The sequence below is a fragment of the Lampetra planeri genome, chromosome 39, assembly GCF_965212315.1.
Source record: "Lampetra planeri chromosome 39, kcLamPlan1.2.h2, whole genome shotgun sequence".
Lineage (NCBI taxonomy): Eukaryota > Metazoa > Chordata > Hyperoartia > Petromyzontiformes > Petromyzontidae > Lampetra > Lampetra planeri.
The window spans coordinates 3,808,311-3,822,683 of record NC_136145.1 but is presented as its reverse complement, the minus strand read 5'-3'; the positions used below and the strand labels follow the sequence as shown (position 1 = coordinate 3,822,683).

The following is a 14,373-nucleotide window of genomic DNA, read 5'->3' as shown; positions in this document are numbered from 1 at the left end:
GGTGGCCAGCACAGCGCTCGGCCGCCTTTGTCTCCCCAGTAGCGATGTTTACTCATCGCACCGGCTACTCATTTGAGGCCAATTCGACCCAGGGGAGGCCCATAACCAGTTCAGACAATCGTCACTGGTGTTTGGCCGCGAGCGGGAATCTAACCCGCTTCACCGGGTTCGTAGCGCAGTGTGCTAAACGCTACACTTCCACTCCCCCAGTGCGTACATGGACGCACAGGTCAAACACGAAGTAAAATCTCTGCTCCTTCAGCATCGATAGACTGCTGGGCCAAGTGCTGCCAGCAAGGGCTGATTGCGGTCGGCATGACACATGGAGTGGCGGCAGTAGTGGCAGTGGTGGTGGGGGGGGGCTGATGCCAAACACTCATCTCTCTCTCCCCTACAGCGGTCGTTATTATCTAACTTTTGAGACGTTAGACCTATTAGTATAAACGAGTCGTAACTTTTTGGCCGCTCCACCACCGCCCCCTCCTGCGAAGGTTTCCTGCTTTGGTTGGGAAGTTTGGATTGTGCTCTGGGATGTGTAGCAGACTCCGTGAACTCATTTCTCTGTTATTGTGGTCACTTGTTTGTTGTTTGGGCTTTTAGTTTCTGTGCCAGTGCTTAATTAGTTTGTTCATTTTTGATATTGCATGGTGGTTAGGGTGTTCATTTGTTTGGTAGTGGCTGTATATGGGATTTGGTCCTCATATATAATTAATGTACATCGTTATGGGATGCAATTAGCATTAATAGTATTATCATTAAGTACCAATGTTTAGGCTGAACTCCATTCTATGTCTGCACGTTGTATATACGCTTATCGTTTAGTCGACCAGCCTACTGGCTTTCAAGAGCCAATCCAATTCATAAGCAGTTTCGATCTTTGGGGTCTCATCAGCCGTCAGGTTTTTTTTTTCAGATGCACTACTGCGGCAATCTGGAATGCGGTTCCTTCCGATATTAGGCAGCTTGCTGGAGCTATGCACTTTTAAATCTCAATTAAAAACTCATTTCTTCAGAATTACTTTATGTGTCCTTCCCCCGCATCTCCGATTAGCGTGGATGGCTACGTACGGTGCGAAAGAAGCTGAGTTGCTTACTAATATAAATGTTGCCGGATAATATTGGTTTGGAAAGGCAATTATGCCAGTGGACTTGATGAGCTTGCATACACGTTTTTAGGCTGAGTTGACCTAAGGGAAGGCCACGCCAGGTTCATGATGATTAAGGCGCATGAGCAGGAATGGAACTCCAGTCACTGGAGGTTGTCGGGTAGCATCAACGAGCATGCACCACGCAAGAGAACATTAGGTGGGAAAATTGTATTCTTTTTACACGCTTTCTATTAACTCACCCTGTCTGTTGTTGTTGTCGTTGTATCCTGAAAACCTTGTAACTCAATTTTAACCCACTTCCCAATGTGGTATCGACTGCAAACTTGGTATACATATGTCATACTGATGACAATAGTATATTCTATCATAAAAAATAAATATTTTTAAACAATCTTTTTAATATGTTATATTTCGGCTTGGGTCTAATTGTCCACGGTAAACTGACGTTGGCTGTAAATCACCACGGTCCATTACGTTATGGCAAGCTTCGGGGCCACTTCCTGGAGTCGTGGAGTTCTGCCATTTCTAATAGGGTACATTTAATTAAAGCGTGTTTTTTAAAAGTTTTTTTTTTATATAACTTATAAGCACAGAGTTGGCCATGATCGGAGGTGGCTGAGTGGCTCAGGGGTCAGAGTTTATAGGTTCAAGAGGGGTGCCACGGTGGCTAGGAGATGTCATCTACCTCGCCAGCTATACAGGAGGTCGTGGGTTCGATCCCGACCCGGACGGCCGTATATTTGGAGCTTGCGTGTTCTCCCTGTGGTTGTTTCGTATTTTCTCCGGGTCCTCTGGTTTTTCCCTCCGCATTTAGAACCAACGATAAGCCGCTTCGTTGAGCTATCATACGTGGACAAGTCGCTTCTGAAAAAGAGCTCTACAGCTCAGTGGGTCCTAACTGGCAAAAATAAAAAAAGTTGTTCAGTTTAGTTTAACAGTGAATGCGATCTCTCGAACCGGCAATTTCGGATCGTGCAATTAATGATACCCGACGGCCGCGTGCCAAAGGATCGTTCGTTTACCGTTTGGACTGCCCATCTTCGGTTTCACCGAGGGGCTCGCTGGTGCCTGCGCAAAGGACAATTGGTAAGAAGGACGACACAGAACACCGTTAGTCAGCACGTGCAGCGGATGAAGCACAGCGTACGTAATATATATCGGCATCGCAACGATTTCCTGCGTACACCGTATACACCACGGGGGGGCAACTGCTCTCGAGCGAGCAGCATCTATAGAGGCGAGCACGGAGGTGGTATGGCCAGCTGCCAAGCACCACGCCTGGCTGACTTTGTCTCCCCAGGGCTCATGTTAACAGACCGCACCAACCGGGACTCGTTTCTCGACCAAAAGGCCCGAATGAAGGCCCCAGAGCTGGTTAATTCGCCGCTGACGTTAGCCGTGGCACAGGACTTCAACTCTGGTGGCCGGGTTTCGTATTGCAGTGCATAAACCACTGTGCCATTACGCTGCTGGTTGCGGAGAGACAGGAGATGAAATGGAACCGATCACCTCTGGATTTAGAATCAGAATCTTTACTTAGGCTGCAGGAGGAACCCGATGAGCTAAGAAGCTCTTTTTCACGGAAGTTCAGCAAAATCACGACAACACTTTTACTAAAACACGATAGGGGGTGCAAAGCATAGGTAAGGTAAGTCACTACAAATAAATATTTTAACAAAATAAAGTACACAGGTACAAATGACAAAAGTCTACCAATTCCTGCCGGTTTTTTCTCTCACAATAAATGCACGCTCGGGCAAGGCAGCAAAACAAAAGCAACAGCAACAACAAACAACAGCCCCAGACCACGCCGAAAGACAACAACGCACAGTAGCCCCTCTAAAACAATGGCCCTAAAAGATTGAACTTTCGATACGCGGGCAAGGATCAAAGTCACCAATCGCATTTTGGCAGCAAAACATTAGGTGGGAAAATTGTATTCTTTTTACACGCTTTCTATTAACTCACTCTGTCTGTTGTTGTTGTCGTTGTATCCTCAAATCTTGTAACTCAATTTTAACCCACTTCCCAATGTGGTATCGACTGCAAACTTGGTATACTTATGTTATACTGATGACAATACTATATTCTATCATAAAAAAAAATATTTTTAAACAATCTTTTTAATATTTTACGTTACGGCTTGGGTCTAACGTGGCAGCAAAATGCGATTTGCCGCCACGTTAGTTACAAGCCACGGCGCACTGCTGACCATTACGCGACCACGGCAGCTCCCTGCGCTGCTCAGTCGCAGAGCGGAGCACGCCGTCGCGTGTGCCGCTCTGGAGTTTTCTCCTGCGCGCGGTAAACCGGCAAAGAGCTTCGTCTCCACTCGGCTATCGCCGGTTGGTGTCGTGACCGATAACGGTACGGAGTAATGACGCCGATATGACAGGTGCGTCAATCGATACGAGGTGGGGGGTAGGCCTGATGGAAAGAGAAGACCGTCAAGCTGAGAGTTAATTAAGGAGAATATAGCAAAGACACGGAAAGAGAACAGCATTGATTCAGTCTGGCAGACAGTGATAAGTGTGGCACAGAGTGATAGTTGTGGCTCAGAGTGAGAGAAACGAGGCTCCACGACGCTCACTGTGCTTCTCCGTGGTCTCTTACAGCCCGTAACGGGGGGGGGGGGGGGGGGGAAGAAAAACATAAAACAAAAACACACGGATACACACTCAAAAGTCGCTCACGCAGCCTTCGCAGACTGGCGGGGCAAGTGCTGTCAGCGAGTGGCACCTATACAGACACGTGCACAACGGAAGGTCAAAGCGTTGAGTTAGCCGGAATTGAACTTTCACCTGTGCTGCCGTCACCATGGAAACCCTCAGCCTGGTGGGAACACGAGGGAGCCTCCTCGGTTGACCCCATCTCCTGAAACACCTCGTCACGTGGCCTGGCAAGACAAAGATACGTGTCCTGTGAGCGAGCAGCACCTATGAACGCTGGCACGGCACACGACGGGGTGGGTGGCCAGCACCATCCCCGGCTGCATTTGTCTCCCAGCGCTGGTGTTTACACACCACACCAGGTACTCATTTGAGGCCCAGAACCGGCTCAGATAAATCGTCGCCGGTGTGGGCCGTGAGCGGGAATCGAACTCGTAGCGCGGCGTGCTAACCGCTACACCACCGCTCCCCACACACACACACTCAGCTCCATACGTACGGAAAGCTACGCTACGTCCCAAGTTTGTGCGGCACGGTCTCGGTTTCAGTCAATGCCGTCCCGCTGTTCTGAAGCAATTTTGGTGAACATTTTGGATTTTTGTCCTCCGGTTTGAAATGTTGTGGGCGCACGTTCGACTGACGACACAGGGCGAAGCGACGGGGCTACCCAAGTAGTGGGCGCCGTTGGCAGAGGAGTGGGCAGGCCCTATGTGAGCAAAGCCTGGGCTCGGTCAAGGTTATGAGTAGCCTAAGGTGAATAGGAAGAAAGCGCCCACGTATGTATGACATATTTTTAAAAAAGTATAAAGTCATCAAACATATTTATTTATTTACCCATGTAAAATTAACAAATCCATTCGACTGGGAAGCAGTAGTGTATCGGTTAGCACACTGCACTATGAACCACTCCTGGGCCTTCCCTAGGCCAGCTCAGCCTCAAATGAGTACCTGTTGCAGTGTGTAAACATCGCCACTGGGGAGACAAAGGCGGCCAGGCATGGTGCTGGCCACCCACTCCTTCGTGTTCCGTGCCGGCCTTCATAAGTGCTCGCTAACAGCACTTGCCCCTATAGTCTGTTAAGGCTATACGGGGGATCTTTGTCTTGTGCGTGGGTGTGTGCGTGTGTGCATGTGTGTGTGCCGTGTGTGTGCGTGGGCATGTGCGCGCGCACGTGTGTGTGTGCGTGTGTGTGCGTGTGTGTGTGAGTGCGAGCGCGTGTGTGCGTGTGTGTGTGCGTGTGGTCCTCACTGGCAGGGCAGGCTCGAGGGCCTCCGTGCCGCCGTCATGGGGGCCGGCTTCCCCGTGGCGGGTTGGGGGAGCTCCCAGCTGTGCCGCCTGCTCGCCATGGGGGGGGCCTCGGGAGGACACCGCCTGGGGGGACCTGGTTCCCCCATCAGGCCTGGCACTGCACACGCGTCACAACGCACCAACGATGACGCGGAAAGAGGCGGTGACGCGCGCGACACGGCACGTGGAACGCAAATCGTGCGACGTGCGACATTAAAACGCGCGTATGTTGAACTCCTTTTGCACCGTACGTAGCCAACCGCGCTAATCGGAGACTGCAAGGGAGGGACAACAAACTAAACACACAAAAAAACTGTTCTAAAGAAATGAGTTTCAAGTCTCAATTTAAAAGTCCAAAGCTCCAGTGGCTTCCAAATATCGGTCAGGAAGAGCGTTCCAGACGGCCGCAGAAGCACGTCAATGATTAGCCAGAAGCTGCCGCTGCGAGGATGACCGGAGTTCGCGTGATGGTTTATGCTCCTCGACGAGGTCACCAAGGTATTGTGGTCCATTTGTGACAAGCACTTTGTGCGTTTCGCGGCCAGACACCGTAATGCGGACGGCCATGGATTGGAGCGTGGCAATGGCAAAGGGGGACAGCGATCATGAACTCCGCGATGCGCAGTGGGCAAGATACATCACCCTCCCCCCCGCCCCCACACCTCCACAGGCTGTCCACTCAGCACTATTAATGGACACACCATACAAGTTATGATATGGTGGGGTATAGTGTGGGCACTATCACCTCTGACAATGTCTGGCCAGTGTTTGGATCTGAGTTGATTTGTTACAGCGTGGAAGAGTAGGCCAAAAACGTAGCTCAAGAGGGGGGCTCTTTTGAGCTCAGTCTAATGAGAATTTAGTCCAGAATCGGAATCTTTATTTAGACTGGAGGAATCCGGTGAGCTAAGAAGCTCTTTTTCTCAGATGTCCAGTCGGGGCATGGGGCCAGAACGAAACAACAAACAATACAAAAACAGGATAGGAGTGCAAAGTATAGGAAAGGAAAGAAAAATCACAACAATAATACTAATAAAAAGAAACAATTTTTAAAAAATTTCCAGGTAAAGCCCACTGAGCTATTAGCTTCCTTTTCAGAAGCGACCAGGCCACAAATTTTCGCTCAACCAAGTGGCTTATAATGTGGAAATTCATAGCATCCAAATCATCTAAATAATCTAAACGCGTGTTTATAAATGTGGGCGAGTGTGTGGGGGGGGAGCCAGAGTGAGGGTTTGAGCGTGGCCGGGTGGCTTTTTTTTTTGGTGAGACCTTGACTTCCCTCCAGGACTGCGCCCACAACTAAACAAGGGGCAATGCGGCTGCCGTGTACGACACGTCACGGGCATTTCGTGTCGATAAACAACTTCGTGCACGTGCTCGCCTCTCTGCGCGTACACAAACTCGCCACGCACAAACGGACTCCACCACACACACGAGGCTTGCCCCTCTTTTCTCTCCGCCTGATGACGACCGCTTGTGTTGCGATCGAAACGTCGTGAGTTTTTGTTTTTTTTATTAAAATTTTGTGTATTTTTATTTATCTTTTTTTTTTTCTATCGGCGTGACTTTACCGAAGGAACCAAAGAATACAACTCTCTGTGTCAGGGGAAAAACTCAATGAAATCGACAGCTCTAGACAGAAGCCTCCGCGGGATTTGTGTGCTGAGCACTGTGCCCGGGTTAAGCTTTTCGCTGCGTGAGGGAAATGTCGCCTCGGCTCGAATGGTGTTGAGCGTTCATTCAGTCAGCACATTTTTTTACTTATTGTAGTGTTGAGTAAAAGTCTAAGCCTGGTTGACTAAAGCAGCGACACATTGAGTCCGCTTCTTGGCTGTCGGATGTTGACACGGCATGAGCGGGATTGCGTCCCTGCAATGTTTATCTGGTCGATCAATCGGCGAACTCTGTAAAATATATATTTTTCTATAGATATAAACACACACAACACTGTACATGTATAGTCAAGTTCCTTTGTCGGGCCTCCTCAGCGCAGTGCCAGTAAACGATGTTTACGGCTGTGAATAACCGTAGTCTGTGTCTTCAGTCAGACTACGGTGACAGATTTCATTTCTTCACAGCCAGTCACACTTTGGCCATCAAGTGGCCGTTGTAGACACCGTCACAGTTTACACGACTCTTCATCCGCTTATAATCACGTGCTTGACGGTAGGAAAATAAAAATAAACACCAACCCACTTCACTGGCAGAAAGGAACGAAGTTCAACAAAATTCTTGAACAAAATCTGACAGTGACCATGGTGTGGCTAAAACGCAACGCCTTCGTCGGCTTACAAAAACCCGAGCGAAAAACGGCCCGACCACCACGCTTGCTGCAAAGATGCAGCAGCCACGTGAGCAGAGGTCGCAAACGGGTTTTGATTCCTTACCCGTACCCATACCCGGCCGCACCAGGGTCACAATCGGGTACCTGTACCCGTACCCGGCCGTACCCGTACCCTACCCGTACCCGGCCGGGTACGGCCGGGTACGGGTAGGGTACGGGTATCGGGTACCTGATTGCAATCTCTGGGATGAAGCCATGTTGCAGGCGCGGGTGGGTTGATTCTAGGAACTTGAATTGTGAGAAGAGACAAGACGTTGGGAAATGAGTGACAAACGGTTACTCACCAGTGACTCACGGCCTACCCGTACCCGGCCGCACCAGGGTTGCAAACGGGTACCCGTACCCGTACCCGGCCGGGTACGGGTAGCCGGGTATCGGGTGAGGTACGGGTATCGGGTACTTGGTTGCGACCTCTGCACGTGAGCCGCTGCTGCCCGTCACAGTTACGGGGCATATGAATGGCCCTCAAAAGGACTGGGGTGAGGCCCTCATGCTAAATAACAATAATAATACTACAAATTTTAAAGCACATTCGGTATTCATTCGCGCCGTTCTCATCGTGCAAAAGCTTTCACGAAGACACGATGCTTCCGAGACATAGTTAAGCAGTCAGAATCAGAATGTTTCATGATTCAGGTGCAATGTTCGCCGCAGTGAGCAGCGGTATCCCAAATGAGTAGTTTTGCGGTGGGATTTTTTTTTCTAATTTTGACGCCAGCACAAGCGGTCTACTCATTTAGAATAACGTCGCGAGATCTTTAACATCAAATTTCGATTTAAAGCCTTCGTGACTGCAGGGATTCATCTTCTTGGTTCTTTTACGTGACTTTACCGTTCTTTTACGTGACTTTACCGAAAGAACCAAGAAGATCATTAACGTCCACTGTGAAGCACATTTTTGTTACGGTTAATACGCCTGCCAATATTAACCAGGATGGCCTACCGGATACAGAATCAGAACCTGATGGAGCTATGAAGGTAAATTTCACAGATGTCCAGTAGGGGTTAGGGGTCAACCAGTGACATCGACAAAAATTTGAAAAAACGATGGCGTGCCACGGTGGCGAGATGTTAACTACCTCGCCAGGTATACAGGACGTCATGGGTTCGATCCCGACCCTGACTGATGCCTGTTGTATATTTGGAGTTTGAATGTCTCTCATCCGTGGTCGCGTGGAATCTTCTTTGGGTCCTCCGATTTTTCCCTCCACGGCGTTTAGAGTGTTTGAATGTTATATATTTCTACGTGATAAGCCAAGTTGTTGAACGATCATTTGTGGCCAGGTCGCTTCTGAAAAAGAGCTGTGGAGCTCAGTGGGGCCCTACCTGGTAACTGTAATGAAATAATTAAATAAGTCGCTCAGGTACAAATCACTGTACACAAGTAGCAAGCCTCTGAAAATCAGCGGCGATCACGCAAAACTTGCACAAACAGAGATGACATTCTCTGTTCATCCAAGAGCGCATTCAGTGGATTGAACACATATTCACTTTAAGATGTTTTTTGTTCATGTTTTTGTATTTGACTAATATTGATTAATATGGCCCATGATAAATGCATAGAAATTGCATGCGTAAGAATATTTTTCATTTTTTTCAATTTCTGCAAACGACATGCTTGTGTTACATGCAGGCCTCCAGAGTGAGCAAAATTGTAACAACGAGACGGGAAAAGTATGAGCAGGAACAATACAATCGAGACGATAAAAAAAATTGTTTCATTTCCTGCCCTGGCTAGTCATCGAACCACGACGGTGACCACATCGCGCTCCTGCGACCGTCTGGAACGCTCTCCCTTCCTATATTAGGGAGCCACTGGAGCTGTACGCTTTTAAGTCATCGATTGAAAACGAATTTCTTTAGAATTATATATTTTTCGTTTAGTTTTTTGTCCAACACCCCCCCACGCACCTCCGATTTCACACGGTTGGCTACGTACGGTGCGAAAAAAGTTCAAAGTACATAATTACAGCAAAGTGGAAAGTAACATCGTCATCAGCTGGGTCCTGGACACCCCCCTCCTCCCCACGTGCACCAAGCCGCGCTGGGCAGCGTGGTGAAGTACGGTCAAACAACCCCTATGACCGATACGACATGAGGCCAGACCTGAATGTAGCAGTGAATTGAGAAGAAGCTGTAAATTATCGTTAATATCAAAGTATACGTATGCGCGCATGTTGAACTTCTTTCGCACCGTACGTGGTCAACCGTGCCCTTCGGAGGTGCGGGAACAGTCGCTAATTTCTCATAAGCAAAACATCGGGAACCATGTTTCAACAAATTGTCAAAGCTTATTGGGATCTTACGAACGTAAAAATACCGTGAAGCCAGTATTATATAAACATCTCCAATAGATATAGATGATAACCCAGCGGGCGACTGATGTCAACCCAATTCATATTCTAGAACAATCTATACAGCTGACATTTAGCAAAATATATAGTACAGCTGAGTCTACTTTATACCACCGAGAGGTTGATTGGTTTCACCGAATAAACCGGATAGGCTAAACTTCTACGTCGCTGCGTAAGTCTTCTGCCAAACACTGCCATTGATTCTAGATTTGAAGCTTTCGTGACTGCAAGGATTCATATTCTTAGGTTATTTCGGTAAAGTCACGTAGGTAAAACATTAAAATTAATAAAAGTAAAATAAAATAAAAAAAAATAAAAATAAAAATCACGACGTTTCGGAGGCAACACAAGCTTCTGTCTTCAGGTGGAACCGTCACAGCCACGACAGCTGTATCAAGTAAATGAGAGATTGCACGAGCTACCCCTCCGTTTATATAATGGTTGGAGAGGGGGGGAAGGGCCAAGTACAGCACACTTTTTATTCATATGGTAAGGTGAGGCTTAAGAGGGTGAGCCTTTGTTATGCCATTGATGCCATCGGCATCCGTCAGTGATCCACGTAACTTGGCTCCTATGGAGTGTGGCGCTAAAGACGATGGAAACGAGTTGAAGTCTCTACCAATTAGGAGCGTTTGTAAAAACGTACAAACAATATTTTGACGTGATGGTCAATGAATACCGACATACTTCATGTGCGATAGCAATTAGAAAAGACACATGTACCATAAATACAATGTAGATACTGTAAACTGTATGTACATTTCCTAATTCATTTTAGAATTATTATATGTACATATACTATTTTATATACGTGCATACACTAATTCTAACTCATTATTGAAATAGTATATGTAGATCTGGCTGTTGCCTGATGATGCTAGTTGCAATTACTGGTGAAACGTCGTACTCAGATTGTAAATGCTGTGTATTTACTCTCCAACACACCGGTGTGCTGTACTCGGAACGAATTGGTACGTTCTGTTTACGTGACAAACCCCTTACTAATTGGCTGTGTCGGGTGGTGGAGGGTTTAACGGCACATTTATATTTACGCGATCTAACCAAAAAAATACCTCTCTTATGGATCAATATTGATGTTTCACCCGCACGTAAGTAGACACATGCGTCCATATGTAGACGTAAAACAAACCATACATACGCATATCCACACATTCTTGGAAAACAAAGATAACCTCTCTTCACCGTCGAAAGGACTGTTGAGGCAAGTGCTGTTAGCGAGCACCTATTAAAGCAACCACGGTGCACAAGGGGGGACGGTATGGCCAGTAGCATGCCTGACCACCTCTGTCTCCCCTAGTGAGGGTGTTTACACGCCGCGCCAGGTACTCATCGACCTATGAGAGGTGCACAGGACCCAACAAGATATTTGCCAGTGAAATTATCCGTGGCCGGGAATTGAACTCCAGTCTCAAAGAATATTGCTTTACACGCTGTGCCATAACTCCCAACCTTACAAAGACAAATATTCCCCCTATAGCCTCAACAGACTTTTGGGGCAAGTGCTGTTAGCGAGCACCTATGAAGGCGGGCACAGCACACGAGGGGGTGGGAGGCCAGCACCACGTCTCCCCAGTGGCGATGTTTACACACCGCACCAGATACGCATTTGAGGCTGAGTCGCCCTAGGGGAGGCCCAAGACCGGTTCAGATAATCGTCACTGGTGTTGGCCGCGAGCGGGAATGGAACTCGGGTCGCCGGATTCGTAGCGCATGCACGACGCACACTCATACTCAAGTTTCACTTACCTTTTCCAAAAGCAGCCCCCCACCGAAAGAAAATAAATAAACGTTCAACTCAATCGCAAGGCTGCTAGACGACGCCGGAACTGCCCCGGCGAATAAAGGAACACGAATCTACTTTCCATGTCATGTGCTTGTAAGTAAAAAAAACAACAACACGAAGACACACACTACTTGATAGGAGAGCCTCCCCACTTTGTCTTCAGCCCCCCCCCTCTCTCTCACTGTCTCGCTGTCCCAGCAACGCTCATATGCAGAAGTTTCTGTTGCAACAAAGAACCCTGATGGGGAACAAAACCCCCACAATATCCAGACCGAAGTGGAGACCCCACCGCCCACCCCACCACCACCCTCCCCCCCCCCCCCCAGGGCCTTGCGGTTTTCAGACGTTTATCAGAAACGGCACATGCAGCAAGACTCTTGCACACTGCTATTGGCACATCCGTGTGCTCCTGTATAATTAAATATTATTGTCATAACAATAATATTTTGTGGATTTTTGATGGACGAACGCTCCCCCCTCCGCCGTGTAGGTCCCCGGATGGTGGTCAGTACCGGTTCACTTACTCGCCACTGAGGTGGGAATTAGTCGAGCTATGGAACCGATAACCGGTGGAGTAAATCGATTGTGTCGGTAATTGGCCGGCCCGGCTCTATAGAATTAATCGTATCGACGACTGCTGACGCCATGGCGGTGAGATGTTAATGACCTCGCCAGCTATACAGGAGCTGTGGGTTCGATCCAAACCCTGATGCCTATATATATGGAGTTTGCATGTCTCTCTCATGTCTTTCTCCCCTAGGTCCCATAGATTTTTTCTCCGGGTCCTCCAGTTTTTCCCTCTACATTTAGAATCAACGTGTGTTTAGAGTGTTCGGCTGCTAAAAATGTCCACACGATGAGCCACTTCCTTGAGCTTTCATTCCGAGAAAGAGCTGTATCGCTTGGTAAAATACAAACTAATTTAGTAGTAGTTCACTAAAACGGCATCTCAAATTGCTTCACGACACAAACGAGAAATCCAAATGGCAGAGGAGGGTTAAAGGGAAGGCTCGGAAATTGATTACAAAGCAGAAAGGGTGAAGCTCAAGGTGTAAATCTGTTTTTCTTATTTGTTTATCTCACCAAGACAAACTTGCGCTGCAAAACGCGTGGCCGATAGTTTGTTTAAAATGTTTGCAATTTTAGTAAACAGCCATCTTGTTGCTACACATTATACAAATTGCTGTCTGTCACACTGCGATGACCATCTCCCTGCTGATCTGTGTGTGCATGTGGTTAACCACACACACGCACGCATGCACATTATTAGCCAAAGCCATGCATGTGTGTGTGTATTCGTGTTTGTGGACGGGCATGGTGTTGGCCACCCACCCCATTGTGTGCCGTGCCAGCCTTCATAGGTGCTCACTAACAGCACTTGCCCCAAAGGTCTGTTTATGCTATACGGGGGGATCTTTGTCTTTGTTTGTGTGTGTTAGCCAGCTGTTAGCGCGCGGCGAGACGAACCCGACGACACTAGTTCGATTCCCGCTCACGGCCAACATCGCCGGCGAATATTTGAATCGGGCCTGGGCATCCCATAGGTCGACTCGGCCCCCATGATCGACGCACAATGTGGCGAGGCCGTCGCCCGACAATTTACAGGGAGACGTAAATAACTTGGCCATTCTGCCTTCCGCTCAGCCCAAAAGTCCCACGAGCGCGTAGATATGAGCTGGGTTTGATCCCTGCCCATGATTGCATACCGTCATCGGTGCTGTTCAAACCTGGTCTGCACCTCCCCCGAGTCAACTCAGCCACAGTACGCGTACAGCCACCCGGTACGGTGCACCCATTGGCAACGGCAGACGAGAACAGTCGGGCACATGCCGTGCTGACCTCAATAGGCGCTCGCTAACGGCGCTCGCTTGACCCGTGCGTGCGTGCGTGCGTGCGCGCGCGGTCGTGCGTTACTCACCCGACAGGTGGGTTGGGGTCAGCGGGCGTCCTTCCACAGCACCGGTTAATGGGTCAGAGTCAGAGCCGGAATCCTGCATCTGACCTTCCCTGTGCATCTGCAACGGTAAGCGCGCGCACAGGCGAACAATGGCGTTGTTTGGCCGTTATGAGCCCTCGGGTTATAACCCCAAGAATCCTAGTATTTCTTCGTGGACATATTCATTATTAACCCACCAATGCAGTACATTATACATGCCTGTATGCATTATAGATATGCGAAAGTACGACAGCTGAATGCACACTCACGCGCGTGCATATGGCACACAATGTGCATTGTTGAGTACGTACGTTAGCAAACACGTATGTATGTACGTTGAACTTCTTTCACACCGCGCGTAGCCAACGATGTTGATCGATGCAGGGGAAGGACAACAAACTAAACGCAAAAAGCAGTTCTGAAGAAATGAGTTTTCAATCGAGATTATTTAAAAGTGCATAGCGCCAGTGGCTTCCTAATATCGGGAGAATGAGCGTTTCAGACGACCGCAAAAGGTCACCTGCCCGCTCATGATGGTGTGTTGCCCTTTAATCAGGGAAAGCCTCGGGGGAGTCATCTTCTTGGTTCTTTCGGTAAAGTCACGTAGAAGGGAAATAACAAAATAATAAAAATAAAACATAATAAAATACAATTCTCACGACGTTTCGGCCACAACGCAAGCAGCCGTCCTCAGGTGAAGAACAGGCCTGTCGGAAAGACAGCGTCTTAATGAAAGAACCTCGGGGGAGTGTTGAGACTCGCCTCTGGGAGGCTGCTACCACATTGGGATGTTTTGACAATTCCATCCGCGAATCTTCCCACTGCGTTTCCAGCTTTCGCCGAGTGCTGCTCAGCTCAATGGCCCC

The 14,373-nt window shown here is 48.4% G+C and overlaps 1 protein-coding gene across 3 annotated transcripts in view; it reads right to left on the bottom strand.

The window, feature by feature from the left end:
• Nucleotides 1–14,373, bottom strand: part of LOC144731512 (uncharacterized) — a 76,101-nt gene that overhangs the window by 44,437 nt on the left and 17,291 nt on the right. For 2 of the 3 annotated variants that reach the window (XM_078612620.1, XM_078612619.1), the window contains exons 2-5: nucleotides 13,490–13,586; nucleotides 5,028–5,184; nucleotides 3,911–4,005; nucleotides 2,132–2,177 (exon numbers count right to left, since the gene is read on the bottom strand). In XM_078612620.1, the coding sequence (XP_078468746.1) occupies nucleotides 2,132–2,177; nucleotides 3,911–4,005; nucleotides 5,028–5,184; nucleotides 13,490–13,586 (395 nt within the window). Of the gene's footprint in view, nucleotides 1–2,131; nucleotides 2,178–3,910; nucleotides 4,006–5,027; nucleotides 5,185–11,534; nucleotides 11,827–13,489; nucleotides 13,587–14,373 lie in introns of those variants that run through there. The other variant, XM_078612621.1, reaches the window with a different exon arrangement.